Raw genomic sequence first — 22,115 nt, 5'->3', positions numbered from 1 at the left:
AGGCCCACCCCAGGCTATCCCCCATGGCTCTCCCCAGCCTGTCCCCCGGCTCCCACCCGTGTCCCTGGGCTGTGCCCCGCCGTGACCCTTCACAGGAGCCGTGGGAAAGTGCACGGTCCCACGCTCCCCCCCCCGAGACATATTTCACGCGGGGCGCGAAGCAGGTCCCGCCCACTGCGCACTGCGGCTGCGCAATGGCGGGAGGGGGCGTGGCGTAGACCCGGTGGGGAGGGGCCACGTGGAGCGGGAAGGTTGGTGAGACCCGCGCAGGCGCAGTGCGGCAGCGGGACGGGGGGGGTGTGTGAGCGATCTGCGCAGGCGTGTCGGCCACTCGGGCGCATGCGCAGTGCGGAGGGGCGGGACGGCGCAGGCGCGGGGGGAGCGGCTGGCGCAGGCGCAGTGCGTCGCCGGGCTCCATGTCGCGGCGGGCCCTGCGGCGGCTGAGGGGGGAACAGCGGGGTCAGGAGGAACCGGGCCTGGGCGAGCTAGGCCTGGACCCCGGCCCCGAACGCGGTCTGGAGGGGTTGCCGCCACCAGTAGCCGCTGGGAGGGGACAACGTGGGTCGGCCCGCAGCGGTGTCAGCAACCGCTTCGAGCTGGTGAGGGGTGACAGTGGTGGGGGAGAGGTTGGGGCCTGTGGGGTGGTGGTGCCGGGGGGGGGCAGCGGCTGTGGGAGGGGGCGGCTGGGGTGGCAATTACTTGGGGGGACTGGCTGAGGGCTGGCAGTGACTGTGAGGGGCTCATTTGAGGGCAGTGATTGAGGGAGAGATGGGGGGTGACTGGAGGGAACGGGGTGGGGGGGGCTAGGTGGCAGTGACCGAGAGGGGTGACGGTGACCCGTGGGGCGGTGGCAGGGTGGGGGTGACTGAGGTGACAGTTTGCAGGAAGGAGGGAGTGATTTGGGGTCAGTGACTGACGTGGGACTGAGGGGTTTGGGATGGTGGGTGACTGCGAAAGCCTGGGGGAGACTCAGCTGGGCGGTAGGAAAGGGAGGGAGTTGGGGTGGGATGGGGGTCTAGGGAGGGCTTGAGGGGGCAGCAGCTGGGGCTCAACCGGGAGGGAGGCCTGGGAGGGCCTGGGTGGTCTGGGTCTGGATGTTGTCCGAGCTGGGCCTGAGTATCAGGGTGGTCAGACAGTGGGTGAAACCGGTTTTAGGAATGTTCCTGCTACCTTCCTGGCCCCTCAAGATCCCAGTGCTGGAGGTTGGGGGTCAGGCAGGCCCTGATGGCACAGATGGCTCCTTGAGGTGACAGAGCCTCATCCTTCCTTTCTGGGCACCTTCGCCAGCCCCAGCGGTTCCCTCTCCTTCCTTGAGGTTTGGCTGTGTGAGTGTAGGCAAGGCTGGTTTTGGAGGCTCTTCCCGAGGAAGAGCAGAGTCCAGATAGGGCCGTGCTTTTTCTGCCGGCCATGCTGTGCAGTGGCTGCGTTGTCGTGGGCCTGTGCTCCCCTGGAGCGAGTCAGTGGGTGCAGGGCTGTTCAGGCACCCGCTGGGCGACACGCTTGAAATGAGGGGTCATCCCCATCCGTCTGCTGGAGAAGCCAGTTGGGCGGCTGAGCCCTGCGCTGCTTCTGCAACATTTTTCTCTTGTATTTGCAGGTGGGAGTGGAACAGATCAGATCCCTAGGGAATTCTGTCCCCTGGGTGTGGGAGAGGGCAGTGCGCAGCCCCACACCAGCTGTTTCTGCAGCTTGTCTGTCTGTTTGCGCAGATCACTGCCGAGGAGTCGGAGGATGAGCCGCTGTCCAGAGAGGAGCGAGCGGATGCCCGGCTCAGCGAGCGGGATGCAGCAGGAGGGAACAACGAAGGGGCTGTAACTGAAGAGGCTGAAGGCAATGGGCAGGGAGATGGGAAGGAGGCAGAGCAGCCGGACCAAACGGTAACTAAACCGCAGGGATCTGGCGATGATGTCGGTCACCACATGAGGTGCAGAGAGAAGATTTCTTATCTCCCTGTCTCTGTGTGCGCTGAGGAGCTTTGTGGTGATGGACAAGTGTGTTTTTTTCCCCTTGCACCTGGATTTTGTCAGAGGCTGAGGATGCGAGCCTCAGGAGAGGGTTGCACACAGGGAACTTAAATCCAGGTGCTTGGGGCTCCAGATCTGGAGGAGAACAAGCAATTTGGTGCTGAGGGTTGCATTTGTGCCTAGGATCCAGGGAGATTTTACAGCCACAGTGAGGAGGTTCCTGAGGAAGACCTTGTGCTGTGTCCTCATGAGTACTGAGGTCAGGCAGAGCATGCGAGAAGGAAAGCACGCTGGGGTTCTGAAAGGGAGATTGCTTCTCTGCTCCCTTCCCTGCACAATTAATTGAGCTCTGCACTGTACGTGGGGCTGGGCTGGTGGGTAAATGCTCAGTGAAGCGTTTGTTTTGGTGTGGATGTTGTGAAGACTCCAAGCAGTGGAAACCAAACACCGAACTTGTTCTTCCCTGTAGTGTTTTCTTGTTGTTTTGTGTTAAGAATCCCTCCTGTAGTCTGCATCAGCTCAGAAGTGTCTCCTTGCAGAAGCACCTAAGGAAAGGGGCACTTAATTAACGATCTGACATTGCAAGTCTAGCCCATATCTCACTGGAGATGAGGGTTGGGGGGAACGAAGAGGGATTGGCCCTCTGGCCTCACCCATTGGGTCTCAGCATTTGGGGTGTGTGCCTGTGGGTTTTGGGTGCCAGGTGGTATGGCCAGAGGAGCAAAGACCACTGTTGGTGCATGGTCCAGCTGTGCTGGTGGCCTCAGCCAGCCCAGGGGCTTGGGAATGCTCTGGATGTGCGGTGTGAGCTCTGCTCGGTCAGTCCCTGTGTGAGCAGTGGCTCCAGCAGGCCCTGACCCAGTGAATTTGCTGCGTAAACACTGCAGGGTGCACCGGCTGCTTCTCTCAGCACTTCCCAGGTAGAAATGTGGGAGCCCTCGGCAGACGTCTCCCCGCCATTTGATAGAGCCAAATTGGGCCTGCACGTTCCTTTGGTTCTGAAATCTGCTCAGGAGTTGTGGGATTATTCTGGTAATGCTGTTATTTGCTGTATTATGTGCGTAGATCCTGGAAAGGTGCTTTTTAGCTCTGTACTCCCTGGGGAAGAGCCAGCATGGACAGCAGTGGGTCTGACCCGTTAGGGAATGCCACACAGCATCGTGAGCTGAAGTAGCTGCATCTGCAGTGAGAGGAGCCTGTGTTGTGTAGTGCTTTTGGGCAGGTGTTGGTTTCTGTGAAAATCAGTGACCGATTGTCCTGCTTTCGGCTGGGATAGAGTTAATTTTCTTTCTAGCAGCTGGTATAGTGTTATGTTTTGGGTTCAGTATGAGAAGAATGTTGATAATACACTGATGTTTTCACTCTTGCTAAGTAGTGTTTATACAGAGTCAAGGATTTTTCAGCTTCTTGTGCCCAGCCAGCAAGAAGGCTGGAGGGGCACAAGAAGTTGGGAGGGGACACAGCCAGGACAGCTGACCCAAATGGGCCAAAGGGATATTCCATACCAGGTGACATCAGGCCCAGTATAGAAACTGGGGGCAGTTGGCTGGGGCTGGGGAGCAGATCACTGCTTGGGAACTAACTGGTCATTGATCAGCGAGTGGTGAGCAATTGCATTGTGCATCATTTGTTTTGTATATTCCAATTCTTTTATTATTATTATTGTCATTTTATTATTGTTATCATTATTAGTTTCTTCCTTTCTGTTCTATTAAACTGTTCTTACATGAACCCACGAGTTTTACCTTTTTCCTTCCGATTCTCTCCCCCATCCCACTGGGCGGGGGGGAAGTGAGTGAGCAGCTGCATGGTGCTTAGATGCTGGCTGGGGTTAAACCACGACACTGATGAAACTGTCATGCTCACTAGAAAGACAGAAATAAATTTTATCCTGGAGACTGAAGGAGGGCTGAAATGTTTCTTCCACACCTGGCTTATCTAAACTGTTTCTTGCCTGATTTTGTAGTCTTGGTCATTGATGTGAAAGTCAGCTGAGGTTTAACCCTTACTTTTGTAAACCATTGGTGCTTTACTTCATTTTCTCCTTGTGGCTTAATTTCCACTCGTTGACAAAGTTGAAAGGATGAATATGGCTTTCATTTAAGGGCCCTCCTGGCATGCTGAGCCCTGTGGGAAATGCTTTTCTCCCCATGGAGCTTTCATCCCTGCGCTCTGTGGGCGTGCTCTGACAGCTGTTCCGTTTCTCTTTGCAGCCTGTGTTGAGTAACAAGCCACGAAAGAAAAAAAAGAAAAGGAAAACCAAGAAAACTTCAGCAGGGGAGACTCTGGTATGTCTGCATTTGCTCAGAGTTAGTGACTGTGCTAATTTCTCCATTGGGCTTGACGAAGTAGCAACTCTGAGGCAGTCGCAGAAAGATTTGGAGGCAAAAATGCTCCTTTTTGCATTGTACTCATTTAAAATTATGAAACGGCAATAGCAGCTTTTGACTGTGGTCCTTCAAACAGCCGGGGCTGGCGCAGCTCTGCTGCAGATGCTTAGGGCTGAAATCCTCACAGCGGCATCTTCTTTCATCTCTGCTTCGAGGCTTCACATGGGAGGGGGTACAGTGCGAGGAATTTTGCATTTTCACTCTGATTTCCTTGCCCCACTTAGGTAGCTCTCCTGGCTCTGCAGAGCCATACAGAGCTCTCACTGCCAACCATCGTTCACATTCCCTTCTCCCCGGTGCACCTTCTCTGTAGTTTGACATCTGATAGTTGAATGCTTATAGGAGCTTCTGCTCATGCATTATCGGCAAACGCACTGCCAAGTGCTCTTCCCGCAGGACCTGCTCTGTCCCGTCATTGGTGAAGGGAGCAAGGGGACAGTGATTGTCTCTGACTAAGCTGTCTACCCCTAGGGAGGTGTGCTTGGAGTGAGAACTTTATGCAGTATCTCTGTGGATAAACTATAAGAGACAAATGTGTATGCTTGAATATACTTTACCTACTTGAGTGAGGCTAGGAGACTAGAGGGATTACAGTCATTGGTCTTTTAAATTCAACAGAAATAAAGTTTAAGTGGGAACTAATTTTTTGCTAACATTTAAGAGTCTTAACTGTTTACTTGGGGGAGATCCTTTGCTAAACATCCTGAGCTGCAGTACGCTGAAGTGCTGAATGGGTGAGCCATGACTCCGGTGTAGGTGCCCGGCTGGCCGCCGCCTCCCTGGGAATTCAGCTGGGTGAGCTCAGAGCGAGTTACTAAGGCAGAGAACCCGATCAAAGAGCCCGTTTCCTCTCCCAGTCCGAGAAAATGAGAAATAGGGTGACAACTGCCAGCTGTAGGGAGACTTCATACCCAGAAAGAGGCAGTTTGATTTGCTCACTAGAGATAATACTACCTTTGTTCAAGCATTTAAATGCAAAGCACATTATAAACTTCATGTAACCACTTCACGCGGAGTGGCTATATTTAGCTGGAAAAGGCAAGCTCGCAGGGCTGTTTGGGTGTCATGAATGGAATTTTGTGTTCCACCCACGTACATCATGAGGAGGATGTGAAACGGCCACATAAGAAATGCATCACTTGCTATTTGTGGGGAAAAACAGAGGAAAATCAGGATGAAAGTGTTATACAACTGTTGAGTGTGCGCTGCTGGATATATTCTTTGGGTTGTTAGAAGATGGAGAGAGTGAGTGCAATACATTAGAGCTGGGTTAAAGTCATGCGAGTGATACATTATTACAAGGGTCACAGCAGTAACTTAGTGTTTCCATGGAAAGTAGATGGTAAAGGCTGATTATTTAAATATTTATAATTAAAATCAGCACCTCAACATTTTATGATATTATAGGCATTATAGTATAAATAAACCAGACAAAGCACAGTGAAGGCTGGGTAGGAAGGGGCAGACCAGAGACCAGACAGCCTGCCAGCTCTTGCCCACGCTAGATATATTCAGCTGCCACGTTCAGACTCATGATGGTGTGAAGAGCAACAGCCCTATGATACCTTGAGCAAGCAGGGAAGAGCAGCTAGCCCTTTCAGAGGCAGTTGGGCAGGGAAAGCAGGCTCTGGGTGGGATTCCTGAGGGAATAGGGGGCTGAGCGGAGAGTGGGAGGCCTCAGTAAGAGAGTGGTAGGGGCACCAGTGTCACACACAGGTCAAGACAAGCTGAAAGACCCGGGGGCAGCTGGATGTGATCTCCACTGGGTGACATGTGTGCTGTGGTGACTCATTCTCTAATAACTGCCTTGTCTTTGCCTGTGCCTATCTTAAGGAAGACAATGACCTGGAAGACATCGACAGCCTGCTGGAGAAGATTGAGGATACCAATGGGCTATCACAGCAAACCCAGAGTGGAATAATCGCTGGCAGCAGGCCTCTGCTCTATGTAGAGCACAGGTAGTGCTTGCTTCCTTCTTGATTTTGGCCTTGGGCATGACAGGGATATCTGTTCCCCTGAGGAAGGGAGTTGGGGAGCCTCCCAGTGTGATCTGGCCATGAATGCAGGACCTTGCTTGAAAGGGGCTGTGGTAATGGTTGTGTACAGCCCTGTTTCTAACCATTGCTCTTGGAGCTGTGTTCAGTTTTGAGTGGTGACTGGTACTGTCTGCTGTCAAGCCTGGTTTGAGTGGGCATCTGGACCAGATTAACCTCCAGAGGTGCCTTCCAGCCTAAAATACTCTGCGACTCTGTAGGAGAATCTCTGCAGAGCTGCTGAGAGCCCTGGTGCCTAAAGCTTTGCAATCAAACTCACCTGGCCAGGTGACTGGCTGCATTCAGACCGGGTGCTGTGAGCAGCAGGCCCCAGTACAGCATGTGCTGTGCAGTGCCAGGAGCTAATTTCACCAGGAAAGCAAGTTAGACTTGTCTAACGTTTCCCACATGTCACCATCAACAAAGTGGACTATGTGCCAATCATGTCCAAGAGCTGGAGAATGAATCTGCCTCAGACTTGAGATCTGTAACATCTGGGCCTGTATTGCACTGGGAAACCTGTTAGGAATGGGCCAGCTGCTGTGTCCAGCATATTTCGGAGCCCTGGGCTAGCGCAGACACTGGCAGCTCTTTCTGGTTTTGGAGAAAACATTTAAACTTGTAGCTGGGACAACTTACCAGTCCCGGTTTTGAAACCTCCAGTCACGCTGCATCAAAACTGAGTCTAGGCTGGTGGGCATTCAGTGCTAGCGTAGCCTGTTCAGGGACACTGCAGTAAAGGCAGAATGTTTGTTTACCTAGAGGTGGTTTTAAACTTTGGTGACTTCTCTGGTCAGGTAAACATTATTAAGAAACCTTTGAGAGCTGGATAATCTCTGAGCAGGTGAGGGTTAGCAGTGCTGGATCTCAGCCTTCCCACTCCCTCTCTTCAAGCCCTGCTCACTGGGCAGCAGAGAGAAACCCCTCTCAAATACGCCTCCCTTCTCTGGGCCAAATGTTAGATCAAGAAAACTGTAGTTATTGTCATGCTTTGATACAAGATCTTTGTATTAAAAAAATGTATTCTAATCCTTGCCAGCCTCCATGCAGTGGTTAGGGTGCTTGCCCCGAATTGCAGGCTGCCAGCAGCAGTTACCTCGTGTTTTGCAGGCACACGTACCCCGAGCGTGCGCTCCTGAGCGGAGGCTGTCCTGAGAGTATCCCAGACTAAGGCCCCAGATGCCCTGGAGAGGGCAGCAGAAGTATTCCCCAGCTCAGCACCGGCTTTGGAGCAGATCCAAAGCACGAAGGAAGCCTGTGTCTGATTGAACAGGGCTTTCGATGCCTCCTGTTCTGACTATTTTTAGTCTCTTTTCTGTGTGTTGTGTCCGATCAGTGGTGCGTGTGACAGTTCGGGGGCTTGGCCAGAGACAGTTTGAGGTACAGAGCACTTGAGGTTGATGGAGAGGACTCGAGTGTGAGACTTTTGGCTATGTTTAACTGACAGTAGCTTTTCTTTCTCGTTTCAACCTTCTCAGAAACTTGAACCCAGAGAACGAGTTGAAGAGATACTTTGGGGCTCGCACTGTTCTTGGTGAACTGAGGTTAGTCCAGAATTTCATATTAAACCCTTTAAAAGTCTGAGTCGGTGTGTCTGTCCTTCCCTTGGTACGGCTTACTGAGTCCCCAGTGCCACACCTGGGCAGGGAATCCAGGGTTCAGGGTGTCTTACTTATGTAGTAGTCACTTGTTGGGACAGGAGAATATTTTTTTGTGATATATGTGAGGGAGGGAGTAAGACTTCTCCAGGCTTTTGCTAGCATTTGCTTTTTCTTCTGCTAGTTTCCCCTCGCATTTATTGTTAAAACAGCCTTCTAAAGTCCTTTCACTCAAATTCGTAGAGTACAGACTCTTAGATTTTTTTTTTCTTTCTCCAGCATTTGTCTCTTGTTGCTATTCCAAAGTCTCTGATGTCTTACAAAGTGGACCCTGAATGCTTTCCAGGGGGTCTCATGCATGTGATTTCAGGGGCCCAGGGAACCTACTGCTTCTTGAGTGTGAGGTCTCTATGCAGTTATCCATTGCACTGTGGTCAGTGTTAGTCAGAAAGTTCTTGCTTTCATGAGCTGGTTGAAAAATGTACACATAAGAATGGTATAAGCTCAGAGCAGTGATGGTGGAAGCAGAAGCCTTCTCTGAGAGAGTCTGTGGAAGAATATTTAGTGCTTGAGGAAGAAGCAGCAGTCCCTTACTGAGGAGACATGACTTTCTTAGGGTAGCCTTGATTTCTGAATTCCTCCTGCCCTGAACCAATAAATTGGTTGCATTTGTGAGTATGGCTTAAACTAGATCAGTTGACATTTGAAGGCACTGCTGGGAAGAGAGATGAGTCAGAGGGATATGGGGCTCTCTTAATTGGACCTGGGAAGCTGTTTGAAGCGAAGAGGCAGCTGAGAACTTGGCAGGAATAAAAACAGGGGAGAGAAGCTATTGAAGTGGAAATGCTGGAGGCACTGGCTGACCCAAAGAGGAATGGTTCAAGTAAAGCAGAGCCTGAGCAAAGGTATGTTGTGTCTTGAAGGCAAACACGTTAAAGCTCTGGGCAAAAGCTCTGTGTGGCAGGGCTGCAGCTAGGGGAGAAGTTGGGTCTCTTTTTCCCTGAATCATCCTTTTTCTGGCTGGTTGCAGCCCTCCTCATTCTGTTAGTACAGAGAAATCGTGACCTGTTGTGTTTATGTCCCTAGGCCAAGGCAAAGGCAGCGCCAGTATGTCCGCAGCATGTGGCTGACGGGTCCCAAGAACACCTGGCCGCGCTACAGCAAAACAGGTGAGGCTTTCGGTGCCACCTCCCGAAGCACCGTGCTGCCGCTAGCTGACAGGGCACGTCGGTCCTGTGCCCGTATTGGCATGGACGGCTGCTCCTGCCAGCCTGGCTTTCCTAGAGCCTCAGCGCACAGAAACTGGAGCTGCTCTCATCAGCTGCCAGGCACAGGCTTTGCACTGGCTGATGGAGAAAGGGAACTGCTCGTCAGCTGATGGAAGTACCTCCTTTCTCAACAGGGAGAACTCTGTCATATCGTATCTTAGCATTTGAGGGTTTGTTTGTCCTCTTCCTGGAGGTAGCAAGATATGAGTACTTCCCTTCTTAACAGCAGTATTGCTGGATAATGAAAAATATCTGTGGGGAGAGAAAGCTGCCTGGGCTTCTTGGGTGGGTTTTGGACTTTGACTCATGAGAGGAGGGAAAGGAGTGAAATTCTCTGGTTGTTTCTGAAAACATGTCTGGCTTTGGACCCAGTGATGTGAATGAGCTTTCTGTGTGATAAGAAAGCAGAAGAGCTTCTCTTACTGCTGTGCTTGCAGGCTGGCAGCAGTGGAACCCACATCTCCCATGCACGTTCTAGGTATTACAATGCAGCTGGTGGACACCAGGAGGGGAGTGCAGTACTTCACCTTCGAGCACCATCGCGAGTACCAGCAAGTGCAGTTCAAGTTCCTGGATGCTGTAGAGTCCATGGACCCCAACAACATTGTGGTATGTTGTGAAATTGGGTTGCCCATGCTGTTGCCTTCTGATTCCTGCAGCCCCTTTTCCTAGCAGGGGAGGTGGGCTGATGCATCCCAGTGCTCTTTTTTTGCCAGTCTCATTTTGAGCAGTAGAGCCCTGTGTCCCCTCTGTGTTGGGCAAGGCAGTGTTGCTTTCTGAGCTCTGCTTTCACATTACGGATAAGATAAGTGACCACCCTGGTGCAAATGAGGTCCAGTGGCTGGTGGCCAAGCCTCGGTGGCTCTGCCCGAGAGCTTGCCAGGTAGCCATCTGGAAGAGGAGCCTGCAGGAACTGACCATTTGGCTGAAAGTGTAGGGATAAAGCTCCCTTGTCTCAGCTCTTCAGCTGGGAAGGGAGAAATATTGTATAAACCGATCTTTAAATGGGAATCTAAACTAACAGCTGTTGTATTTATAAACTCTTGCATGGATGAAAAATGTGTCTTTTCTTGGTATTTTAGCAAAACAATCTTTGTGTTGAAAGTTCTTCATGTGTGTCCAAGCTCATTAAACTGTATGGTAACATTTATAGTTTGTAGTGATAAGCAACAGTAAAATTGAACCATAAATGAGGTATTTTTACTCTGAAAACCCTGGCCACATGAGCTCAGAGACACTCCCTGGAGAAGTTTCTTAAAGAGGCCATTGTCTACTAAATAAAGTTTACTTCCTTCTGCTTTCCCACCCTCTGCTCATGGCCACTGCTCTCTCCAGCTCATCAATTCTGCCTGCTGACTGGACTGAGGGATTCACATTAGATGATGCAAGGTAATTCCTATGCAGCAGTGATCAACCTGAGAGCCAGCGTCCTAAGGACAGCTCAAACATGGTCTCACACCACTGTGCAGAGCAGGACAGGTTTTCCGTGGTACTTTCTAGTCGTTATGCTCTGTCTCTGTTAAGTGGGTCTGGCTACATTTGAAGATATTCCTACAGGTTTAGTCTTCCACTTTTCTATTAAGGGTAAAATCTAACAGATGGGTTTGCTGATACCAGAAGTACTTCAAACCCTCAAGCAGTTTATCTGTGATAACCACAGTCTCAACATAGCTGGAGCCCAGGTCTGCTTTGCTGCTGTGGTTTCAGCATGAAAAACATTATTGGGGGGGAGGGTGTCCTGCTCAGTGAATGTTTTTTCTGCTCTTGCTAGTGGCTTAAAAGGGTCTTGCGGGTGAAGTTGTAAAGTGCGTGAAGAGCACTTTTTCCCATCACAATGACCCTAGGTGCTCCATCCTTTCCGAAAAGGAGGACTAGAAAGGAATTTAAGAGCAAGCAAGGAAGGGGTAGAACGTCAGGCAAGTGGCACAGATGCAAAGGTCCTGGGCTGGGACAGCCTAGAGCATAAAGGCTTTGTGCTGCAGGTGGTCACACTGGCCACCATCCTGCAGATGTGCAACTTCTGGTGCTTTTGAAGCTGTATTTTTCAGTTTTTTGGGGAAAAAAAAAATCCCAAAACTAAACCATGAGGAGATTTGAAATAGCTTCAGTATTTTCATATTGAAACTGAGTTTTAGGTACTTGGAAAAAGTAGCCCGTTTATAATGTAACTGGTGAATGCAGAGGTTTTTCAGGTGTGGTTAAACTTCTGAAGCCTGGAAAAAGATGGTTTTAATCCATTACCATTCAGGACCTGGATCCTGGAATTGTAATAGATGTGTCAAAATGTCCTCTCAGTACTCAGAGGAAGCAAAAGCCTGATCAAATGCTCAGAATTCTTTAGGGGTAAAGAATAAAACAAAAATGTAATTATGCCTGCTGCCTGCATCTGGAATATTGCATGCAGTTCTGGGCCCTCACCTTCAAAAGGATATGGTGGAGCTGGGAGAGATTCAGAGGAGGACAGCAAAGATGATCAAAGGCCTGGCATGGCCTCAGCACTGGAAAAGCTGGGTCGGCTGGGATGGCGCTGGGAGGGAGCTGCCTGAGGGAAGCTGCAGTCGAGGGCTCAGATCCTGTATGGGGTGGGGAGAGATCTCTCTGCTGTCCCTTCCAACACAGGGATGGAGCTGGCAGGCTGGGATTAAAAGTTTTTTGCATTGTGTGGTTAAGTGATGGCTTTCTGTATCGCAGAGCTGGGGTGCTGGAATGGTACCTGGGTCAGTAAGCAAACAAATTCATGAGAGGAGACACCATTAATACCAATGGCATCTTTGACAGTGGGGGTCCCTGAACCCCTAAAGTTTGGCAGCTTAGAGTGTGCTGGAGTAGTCACGTGTGCCCAGCTTCGTGCCCTCTTTCCCAGGCATCTGCTTTTAGAGACGATGCGAGATGGACCCCTACTCTGACCCAGCGTGACTATTCTTAGGTTCTTTTAATCCATAGTTTTAGCCTTTCAGGTAAGGTGCATCCCTAGCCTCGCACTACAGTCTGAGCATTGGCTCTCCGATGGTGTGGGACAGGATTTCTTCACCTTCAGGCCCAGGGGCAAGAACAGCTCCTTTCTCTTACATGGGGTGTCAGGACATTTGTGTCCCTGCCACGCTTACAGAGCTTGCCTCCTAGGCAGAGCGCGTGAGAAACCGGTGATTTGTGCCATCGTGTAATCAAGCTTATGCTCTTCTGTAGCTGCTGCTTCAGATGAACCCATACCACGTGGACTCCCTTCTGCAGCTCAGCGATGTGTGCAGGATGCAGGAGGATCAGGAGATGGCCCGTGATCTCATAGGTAAGAGCTGAGGTGAGAAGCAGATGTCCTGGCGTGAATTAGTAATCAAAGGCTTTTGGTTCAGTTTTGGTTTCGTTTCAACAGAGAAGCAGCAAACCAGAAGGGTTGGTTTGGCTCCCCATCTGTGACTCTGGGGCCATGAGCGCTCGGCCTTATGTGATCCTGCAGACCAGCAACTTTTGCTGGAGGCTTTTAAATAGAGCCGGACTTGTTTGTCTGGAGCAAAGCACATCAGCGTTCACCTTCAAAATGAAAGGAAGGATTGTCTGGTTGTGGTGGGGTCCCACCTGTAGGACATCCCTTGCAGGAGGAGGGTCTGATTTAGTAGCTATGAGATACAACAGTGTGAGGGGCTGCTCCAGGAAGCATACCCACTCTGCGGGGAGCCTGCCTAACCCTCCGGGCCAGCCTTCCTTGCCTTCCTCTGATCAGCACCTTGCAGCTCAGCATGTTGGGCTCTGATCCTCAGGACACCCCAGGCTGTGTGGGGGGCAGGAGGCATCCTGGAGGATAGCTGCCCCTCAGACTGCTGTGCTACAGTCTCGGGTGTCAGATGTGATGTTTGGTAACTGGGACGTGTGTTCTCCATCATGACAGAAGGGGCCAGAGGCAAAGTGAGGACAGGATCTTTGGCTTCCCTATGTGAAGATAGTTGTGGCAGAGGCATCTGTACCAGCCTCAATCCCAGACCTCCAGAAGAGTTGCTTTTCACAACCAGAGCATGATCTAATGCCTGCAGACGGGAACACGGCTTGTTTGCCTGGGTATCACGTACTCTGAAGTAGTTTTGTGCATGGCTAGAGTGTGAACAAGCTTATTTCATGGGTGCCAGAGCTCTCAATTATCAGTGTCTTCTGGGCTAAATCTGAGCTGCGTGGCGTGCTGGGGTGGTGGCTTGTCTTGACACTGTCCTTGCTGTCTGCAGAGCGGGCGCTGTACAGCCTGGAGTGCGCCTTCCACCCTGTCTTCAGTCTCACCAGCGGGACCTGCAGGCTGGACTACCGGCGGCCGGAGAACAGGTAGGCGGCACGCCTGCCTGCCCCGCATCTGCCGGAGAGCTGTTGCGGCGTGCCCTGGCCTACTTTGGCCACAGAGACCCAGATTCACAATGTCTGCTGCGTCATCCATGCTGGCGAGTGGTGGCAGGGGGACCTTGAATGTCCCTTTCTGTCAGAACAAGCTCTGCTGCTTGGCAGTCAGTGGCAGTGCCCCTCAGCAAAGCAGCAGCAGGGCTCCTGAGATGGGTGCTGGGGTACCAGCAGCTCTTGCACTGAGCTTTCTTTGCAAAGCATCCTCTTTCCCAAGGGATTCCTTATTGGAGTGTTAACTCTTCCTCCCTGTCATATCCTTCTCCTGCAATTAGTACCCGTTAGCCCAAAATGGTACTTATTTTTGTCACAAAAACACTAGCTGTGTGTTTATGGCTGTGCTTGGTCACTTGTGTGCTGCTTGCCTGGCCTTCATCCCCAGCGCTCGTGCTGCTCCCGGCCCGGCTCTTTATGTAGTGACAGCTCTGCAGCTGTGGGGAAAGGTGACTTTATTCTGGGAATTTTCCAGTCAGCTGACCCAAGTCATCTCTCCCAAACTGCTGTACCTGGAGGTTGCTCAGATTTCCAGTACCTGCTCACTGATGGGCTTCTTACTGTCTGTGACCTGAATGCTGTGATCTGTAACACCAGTCTGGGCATCAGTCCTCCCCCCGTACATGTTGTGCACACGCTGCATCCCCATCTCTGCGTGGCTGGGTGGGCTGGGACAAGGGAGGATGCAGACTTTGGGGATTTACTTGTTTCTCTTGTCCTGAGTTGTCGGCCCCAGTCTGCAGAGCAGGCCGTGGGTTTGCTGTCCTTATACCTGCACAAAGAGATTAAAAAAAAAAAAGAGATGGGAACATGGGGTGTCTGTGGTACCCTGTGGTACTGCACCAGGCTAGGTTCCCTGGACCCCGCTGGCTGCACAGCGGCACTGATGCTCGGGGGGCAAGGAGCTGGGGCTGTTCTTGAGTGGCACGAGGTGCTTTTCTCCAAATCTGGCTTCTAAACCCTGTTGCTGTTCCGCACACAGGGCTTTCTTCCTGGCTCTCTTCAAGCACCTGATGTTCCTGGAGAAGAGAGGCTGTCCCCGGACAGCCCTGGAGTTCTGCAAGCTGATTCTGAGGTAGGTGCCCCTGCCAAGGGCTGCACCCCGTTCCCTGTGGGATGGGGCAGGGCATCTCAGGCTTGGAGGAACACGCTTCCAGCAATGCGCCGAACCTAACTGGCGCGGGCCAAAAACCCCAGAGGTGTACTACTTCTCCCAGGCTCAGTGAGGGCTTGTTTCCACTCCTTACGGATGCGGTGTCACAGGTTAGTTTTGGGCACAGGCTCTTACCTGTGGTGCTGCTTTGGAGAGAGGTGATTGTTGAGGAGGAGGCTTAAACTGATGGGACCAGGGTGGCCCTTGCTCTGGACTGCTGAGCTGTGGGCCTGGCTGGTCCACAGAGCCCAGAGACTGCAGAGCAGATGTATAGCGGTGGCTTCAGCCTGCTTGGTTTGTGGCCATTGATCCTTCTCCTGGGTGGTGATGGGGGCCATCACCCCTCTGCAGGGATGCGAACCAGGCAGGGCGTTGCACCATCACTCCGGCCATGCAGGAACAATCGTGTTCCCGTTATCTCCGCTTGCTGAGTCACGGAAGCGCTCTGGATGCTAGTGGGAAAGTCTTGTTTGACTTAGAAATGAGGACAGCTACTTCAGCTTTTGTGACACTGATTTTGTTTCCTCCTCTTGTGCTCGCCTCCCTCTGAAGCCTTGATCCAGAGAATGACCCGCTGTGCGTGCTGCTGCTGATCGATTTTCTGTCCCTCCGAGCTAGAGAATACACCTTCCTGACCCGTATGTTCCAGGAGTGGGAGGTGAGTTGGCAACATGCAGCCCTGGCCAGAGAAGGGGCAGAGAGGGGAGAGCTGGTTCCTGGGACTGGCACGCTGTGCCACAGAGCCTGAGGTTTTCGTAAACAGGTTAGCCCTTTGAGGGCTGTCTCACAGCCAGGCTGGCATCCTAACAGCATCAGAATGACCCGTAAAGGCTGGGCTGTTTGTTCTTGTAATCCTGGTACCCTGCAAACAATTGTACGAACTCAAAATTGCTTACTCAGTTGTGGGAGCATCAAGCCAGCAGCTGGAAAGTAACTTAATCCCGCAAGCAAGAAACCCCACCCTGTGTGCAGCCCAGTGACATCGAGATCATTCTGCATAGCATCATTTCTCGGTAACTCTGTCTCTGATCCTGCAGAGTCACCGGAATTTGTCCCAGCTGCCCAATTTTGCCTTCTCGGTGCCGCTGGCCTATTTCTTCCTGAGCCAGCAGGAGGAGCGCTCGGAGCTGGAGCTAAGCCAAGCCCGGGAGAGAGCCGCCCGGCTCATCCAGCTTGCATTGATCATGTTCCCAAGCGGTAAGTCTCTCCCCACCGGTAAGTCCGTCCCCACAGGCTTTGTCACTGTTTTCATCTGTGAGAGTGAAGGCTGGATCCCAGGGAATCAAATGCAGAGGCAGCAGTTTGCCCGTGGGTTGCAAATGGCGTGCACCTCTGCCTGTGGGAGATGGGAGCCCTGACTCAGAGGGTGACGGAGCTCGGGCAGACCGGCAGTGGCAGGTACACAGCTCTACCTGCGTCTGCTGTGGCAGCGGTGGGATTCAGCCATCCTACCCCCGGCCATGGCAGGGCTGGCAAAAGAACAGTGGAGCCAGGTAGGGCCCCCGCAGCCGTGAGCTGTGTTAGGAAGAGATCAGTGACTGTTCTCCCTGCTGCGCACACTCCTCGGAGCAGCTGATGCCCCTTCATTAGAGATGGTCACGGGCATGCAAGTTGGGAGAGAATGAGAGCCAGAGTCTTGGAGCAGGAAAACATTTCACCCCAGGGTTGCCCAGACCAGAGACAGCAAGTCTCTCTTGGCTTTCCCTCTGAGGCACTGCTCTGCTTTAGATGTGCTCTCTATGGGCACCCATCACCCTTGCTTTCATCCAGTTGGTGCTGCTGTCCATGAAAGGAGATATATAGCCCCTCTGGGCCCAGAGCAGGGTGTGACTTTATAGGCAGGAATAACCAGCTCTTGAACAGAGGTTTAGTTTGTGTTGGCTAAAACCATCTTTTTTGCTGCTTGTCACGGTGACTGAAATAAAACCCTTGTTCAAGTTCAAAGGCCAGCTGCATTAAGTGTAGAAAATTGCACCTTATTTCACTGGGGGGATAAAAAAGTTTGGTTTTTGTTTACTCTGAATCTGTTTCCGTCATCCACACAGAGATCAAAACACAGCATAACCCCCAGCAGCATCCTTGCACCCTCCTTGCGTGGGTGGTTGTTCAGCACCCTGGTGGGGTGCTGGCCCCCCAGAATGAGGCTATCTCTGCAGCCCTGGCAGTGGTGGCCGGTGGTGCTCCTCACCAGGCTGTTGCTGTCTGACTTTCTCCTGCAGTTCTTATGCTGTTGTTGGATCACTGCAGTGTGCAGCCCGATGCCAGGGTCGCGTCCCATTCCTTTTTTGGGCTGAATGCTCAGATAAGGTAAGCCCTGGAGATGTTCTCAGTAAAGAGAAGGAATTGATTCTGCCAGTAATGGGGCCTTTGCTTGCTCAGGCAGCTAATGGAGTTACAAAGCTGCAGAGGAGAGTATTTGGTTTTCCTGAGTAGGCTGCTAGATGCTTTGATAATGGATTTCCATAATGGCCACCAGATAATGCTAGTAGACCCGCCTCACCTTAATGTGGATGGGTCAGAAGTTCATACTGAAGCTTGTTGGTACATGTAGTAAGAGAGAACAATGTGTGCATGCTCTCAGGGCAGGCCGTCTCCTACCAGTCTGGATTTCCCTGACACGTGGTCCTCCTAAACACGTGAGTGGTCTCCCCCTCCAGTCAAGGCAGCATTAACTTTCATCTCATGGTTATGCTTATCCCAAAAATAGATGGAGGCAGAAAAACTGGTGAAGGTAGATGGAAATAGCAAAACAGGGAGCCTGCGATTCCTCTCTTTGTGTTCTCACGCTGAAGCACAGTGCAGAGACGAGCCCTTGCCAGCCCGCACAGGGACCTGCAGGCGGGAAGGAGGAGAGTGCCCTGAATAACAAGTGTCTCCTGTAGCCAGCCTCCCGCCTTGAACCAGCTGACGTCCCTTTACGTGGGAAGGACTCACTCCCTGTGGAAGGACCCAGCCGTCATGGCGTGGCTGGAGACCAACGTCCATGAGGTGTTGCGCATGGTGGATGCCCGGGACCCGCTGGTGGAGGAGTCTGAGCACAAGTGAGTGCGGCCGGTGGAGGTGAGCGGCTCTTGTACCAGGCATGGGTGCTGAAACATGGGGACAGAGCAGGCCGAAGCGCTCTGCAGACAAGAGGAGCTCTGTCCTGGGCTGCAGCGGTGCTGGGGCTTGCTCAGAACCCCACGTCTGCCGATCTGATGGTGGCTGCTGATGCCAGGGGTTACACTGTGGGGCCAGGAAGGCAGAGGCTTTTCCCTGCTTTGCACAAACGTGAATGAAGAGCTGCGGCTTTTGCTCACTGGGGAGTGTGTGCTGCGCCGGCTTCCCCCATCCTCGGCCATTGCCTGTGCCTTGGAAATCGCCCAGAGAGGGCGGAGGGGTTGCTGCTGGTTGGGAAGGGCACGGATGGCTGCACAGCTCGGGGATTTATTGCACAGGGCAGGTTAGTGCTTAGAAACACTTTCCAGCTCTGAGAAGCAGAAGAGAGGGGCATTAGGTACAGTGTCCCTGAGCTGTTCTGCTCTTTCCTCCGGAGGTCAGCAGCTGCCAAGTGACTTTGGCTTCGCTATAGGCCAGCTCTGTCCAATACGGCGCATCCCCCCAGAGCCAGGGATGAAGCTGACGATGCACCTAGAGAAGCAGAAATGGAAAGCTGGCTATGCTGAGGTGTGCTCGGTGCAATCCTCTGTCCCCCTCCCTGCTTTAGGAGGAAGATGCGGTACCAGAGTGCACCCAGGAATATCTACCGGCACATCATCCTCTCGGAGATGAAGGAGGCCACGGCAGCTCTGCCTCTGGTGAGGGGCCCTGGTGGGGCACAGGCGGTGCCGCTGCATGCGGTGTGATGGGATTTGCATCCATGCCGTGCATGCGGACGCTGGGCACGCCTTAAACCCCAGCCACCAGCAAGAAGCATCCAGCTGACCTCAAAGTGTCCTCTCTGTATGCATGGCTTCCCGGGCGACACACGGGGGTGCGTGTGTGGGCAGGCCAAGCTGCAGCTGGTGCCCGGCTCTGCTGCGCTCCCCAAGACAAAGAGCCGTCCAGCTGGTCCGACCATCTCTCTGCCTCAGTGTTTGCTGCTGCTGGTGACGCAGCCTTCACCCCTTCTTTCTTCTTACCCCCCGCAGGAGGTGACCTCGCAGCCTGTGATGGGGTTTGACCCCTTGCCTCCTTTGGACTCCATCGTTTCCTACACCAGACCAGAAAGGTACCTTCGCCACCCCTCGTTTCTGCGCTGGCACAGCCAGCATGTTCCCAGCATGCCCTCACCCCCGGGCCTGGGTGCCTGTGGGTGCTCGGAGCTGATGTCCTCCTCCATCTTGGAGGAAGAGCAGCCTGGCTTGCGGTGCTCGCCGACAGGCAGAATGTACAGGCAGGACTGGTCCTGCCGCTTTTCCTTGGTGGTCACTGTCGGAGACGGCAGCTGTTCACAACCATTAAGGCAAAGGCCACTGAAAAACTTTGGCTGTTTCTTAATTGAGGTGGTTTGGGGTAAAGACAGGTTTAAGCACAGCCAGCCGTGGTGCGCACAGGCCATTGAGGTGACGCCCATATGTTTCTTATGCACTGACCCAGCTCAGAGCAAACCTGCTAGTGCTTCTAATGGCTGCTTTGCCCAGAGGCTGGCCAGCTGCTGGCTGCCTGGTGTGAGAAATCTCCAAGAACCCCCCAGTACCCTGCTTCGGGGCTGGCTCGGGAGGGCCCGTGTTCTCTCCAGCATCTCTGCGCTGCCTCAGCCCCAGCGAGAGGTCGAGTACCAAGTTGCCCCCTTAACCATGGTGTGACTTCTGTCTTTCAGAACGAATCATCCATCCAACGAAAGCACTTTATCTCTCTTCTTCCGATCGCTGTTGCCAAATTTTAACTTGCAGGTATGTGCAGTCAGCTGCTGTGGGCAGATCAGAGCGCACTTTTGCTGTCGGTACGCCGAAGTTCCCACTGCACAGTGTTTCTGCAAAGGGAGTGGCTCTTGGCATATGCAGTGTGTAAACGTCAGGTTGCAGAGCAGCCTGATGCTTTTTGGCAAGCGGCATTGTCTCTCTCCCTGCCTGCTGCAGACAGGCAGGCAGCTCCCTGCCTGGCCCCTCCAGCTCTCCTCTCTTGCAGGGGGACATCAGGCATGACGGGGATGAAGAGGCTGGAGCAGGGCAGGACCTTAACCAGGGGGTGAACAGGCTCATGGCAGCCATGCGGGACATGCTGGCGAACATCCAGTTTCAGGAACCCCCCCGAGACGACAATCCCGAAGGCGACGGGGACTGGGACTGAGTCGAGAGTGTGCATCTCCCCCCCAACCCTCTGTAATCACCCCCCCGCCGACTTGTGTCGCACTCCAATAAAGTCACACAAACCCCGGGCGCCCGCTCGTGCTGTGGGGATGGGCTCTGTCTGGGGGGGGAGGGGGGGGGCTGCCACCGTGGGCACCTTTCCGCATCTCTCGGCAGGGGGTGAGGACTGTCTGAAAGAGGCAGGACTAATCTACAGCAGCTGTCCCTCGGCCCCAAGTCAGCTTAGTCCCCTTCTGGCCTCCTCCAAGCACATTTGCTGTCCTGTTTGTCCCCCTGCCTGCTCTTCTCCTGGTCTTGTGTTTAATGGCCGGAGGCTTTTTTTGCCCTCTCCTGCGACTCCTGAACTGTGGTTGCCCTTTGTGCTTCCCCCAGCCTGAAGCCTCCTTCCCTCCACGAAACACTTCAGGCCCTGACGTGGGACCTTCCAGCCTGCCAATGAAGGGCTCGGGGTCCCCGCTCCACTGCCGCAGCTCTCCCTGCGCTACTGTAGGTGTGTGGGGAGCGGTTCTTCCTTGTGCTGCAGCTGCTTGATCGTGCTGGGAGCAGAATGGATCCCCTCCCCTGCCTCTATTTTCTCCTTCCATCCCTTGTTTCCCCACCTTCACCTTGTAGAGCCAGCAATGAGGTCAGCTGCACTCAAACCCTTAATTCATCCTCGCTGCCCGCAAAGCTTTTTCCTTTTTCTGCTGTGTAACGGTGTATATGTGGCTCTAATGCTGAGCCAGGCTGCACTGCGTGGAATAAATCCTCCCCCCCTTCTGCAGCGCTCGCTGTGTCCATTCCCCGGGGAGCTGCGTGGATCTCCGGGGGCTGGCGGGGATGGGGACGGGGCAGGCTGGCCGGAGCCCCGGGGTTCTGCGCTGCAGACCCCCGGGGCTCCGGCCAGCCAGCCCCGTCCCCATCCCCGCCGGCACATCCAAATCCCGTGGCACGGGAGCCCCGTCTGCTCCCCTGTGACTTGCGTTCCCTTCGCTTGGATTTGCAGACTCGGCATTTTCTAGCTCTGTTCTCAAAGCCTCTGTTGATAAAGCTAAAAATTCATGGCACGTACCAGTGCGCTCTTTAGCCGAGCAGCAGCCGGGAAGGGGGGAAGCCGGTGGCTGTTGGTCCGGATTCCTCCTGCTTGTGTTTCCCCGGGGGTAAGCGGTGTTTTGCCGCTCCTCACCTGGCACTGGGGCTGCGCGTGCACCGGCTTCGGCTAGAGACGCGGCACGCGTTGGCCGTAACTCCCTGCCGTACTGGCACTCAGTGTGAGCAAGGCACCGTGGCAGCCTGGGACCCCATTCCCAGTGCATCCAGCTGAGCCACTTTCATCTGTGCCGGACCCGTGGGGTGCTCTGTGCCATGGGGAAGGGTTCCCGGCACCCCATGGGAAGGAGCGGAAGCGGTCAGTGGGAACAACCGCGGGATCGGCCTTTTCATGAAGCCGTGAATGGCTCTTTGGCAGCTGAGCGGCTCCAGGCATCAACGCCAACCAAAGGCACATGATGGTCAGATGGGTCCCGCATCCCCCAGCCTGCCCGGGCTCCCTCCGGCGCCAGGCTTTGCCGGGGTGCAGGCACAGCATCACATTTAATCGTGCCTTTGATGATCCCTATTGGACCCATTGCTCGCCCCATGGCAAAACACCTTCCCCGGGGCCAGGCCAGGCTGGTGGGTCTGATGGGGATCCCGGCCCCATGCACGGGGACTGGGAGGGGCGCTTGGGCTCCTGCAGTGAGGAGGATCCCACCAGGGTCCCCAAGGTGCATGGACACCGCAGGGCACACGGGACCCCAGTGTCTGTGGACCCTCCCCCAGGGCACGTGGACCCGCCAGGGCACGTAGGCCTGCAGGGCACATGGGACCGCCCGAGACACACAGTCCCCCAGAGCGCAGGGATCCCCCCAGCACACACAGGACCCCAGGACACTTGGGGACCCCAAGGTGCACAGTGCCCCAGGGCACAGAGGACCCCTATGGCACACAGCCCCCCAAGGTGCACGGCCCCGGGGGTTGCGTGGACCCCTTCCAGGGTATGTGGGATCCCCGGGCACATGATGACCTGAAG

The 22,115-nt window shown here is 53.7% G+C and overlaps 1 protein-coding gene across 1 annotated transcript; it reads left to right on the top strand.

The window, feature by feature from the left end:
* Nucleotides 1–388: 388 nt before the first annotated feature.
* Nucleotides 389–20,131, top strand: TCF25 (transcription factor 25). The gene is made up of 18 exons (XM_069793231.1): nucleotides 389–599; nucleotides 1,710–1,877; nucleotides 4,178–4,252; nucleotides 6,188–6,312; nucleotides 7,866–7,931; nucleotides 9,072–9,154; nucleotides 9,732–9,862; nucleotides 12,440–12,539; nucleotides 13,465–13,558; nucleotides 14,604–14,696; nucleotides 15,327–15,432; nucleotides 15,812–15,971; nucleotides 16,994–17,081; nucleotides 17,657–17,815; nucleotides 18,481–18,571; nucleotides 18,905–18,984; nucleotides 19,576–19,648; nucleotides 19,884–20,131. The coding sequence occupies exons 1-18, from the start codon at nucleotides 417–419 to the stop codon at nucleotides 20,043–20,045; spliced, it is 2,037 nt and encodes a 678-aa protein (XP_069649332.1). The 5' UTR covers nucleotides 389–416; the 3' UTR covers nucleotides 20,046–20,131.
* Nucleotides 20,132–22,115: the final 1,984 nt, after the last annotated feature.

Source organism: Haliaeetus albicilla, chromosome 10, assembly GCF_947461875.1.
Source record: "Haliaeetus albicilla chromosome 10, bHalAlb1.1, whole genome shotgun sequence".
Taxonomy (NCBI): Eukaryota; Metazoa; Chordata; class Aves; order Accipitriformes; family Accipitridae; genus Haliaeetus; species Haliaeetus albicilla.
This window is presented reverse-complemented; position numbering and strand designations above follow the sequence as displayed.

Coding starts and splice junctions, on each gene's coding strand:
- TCF25 (XM_069793231.1), top strand. CDS start 417: ATGTCGCGGCGGGCCCTGCGGCGGCTGAGGGGGGAACAGCGGGGTCAG. Junction 6,313..7,865: donor CTGCTCTATGTAGAGCACAG/GTAGTGCTTGCT, acceptor CAACCTTCTCAG/AAACTTGAACCCAGAGAACG. Junction 15,972..16,993: donor ATTGATCATGTTCCCAAGCG/GTAAGTCTCTCC, acceptor TTTCTCCTGCAG/TTCTTATGCTGTTGTTGGAT.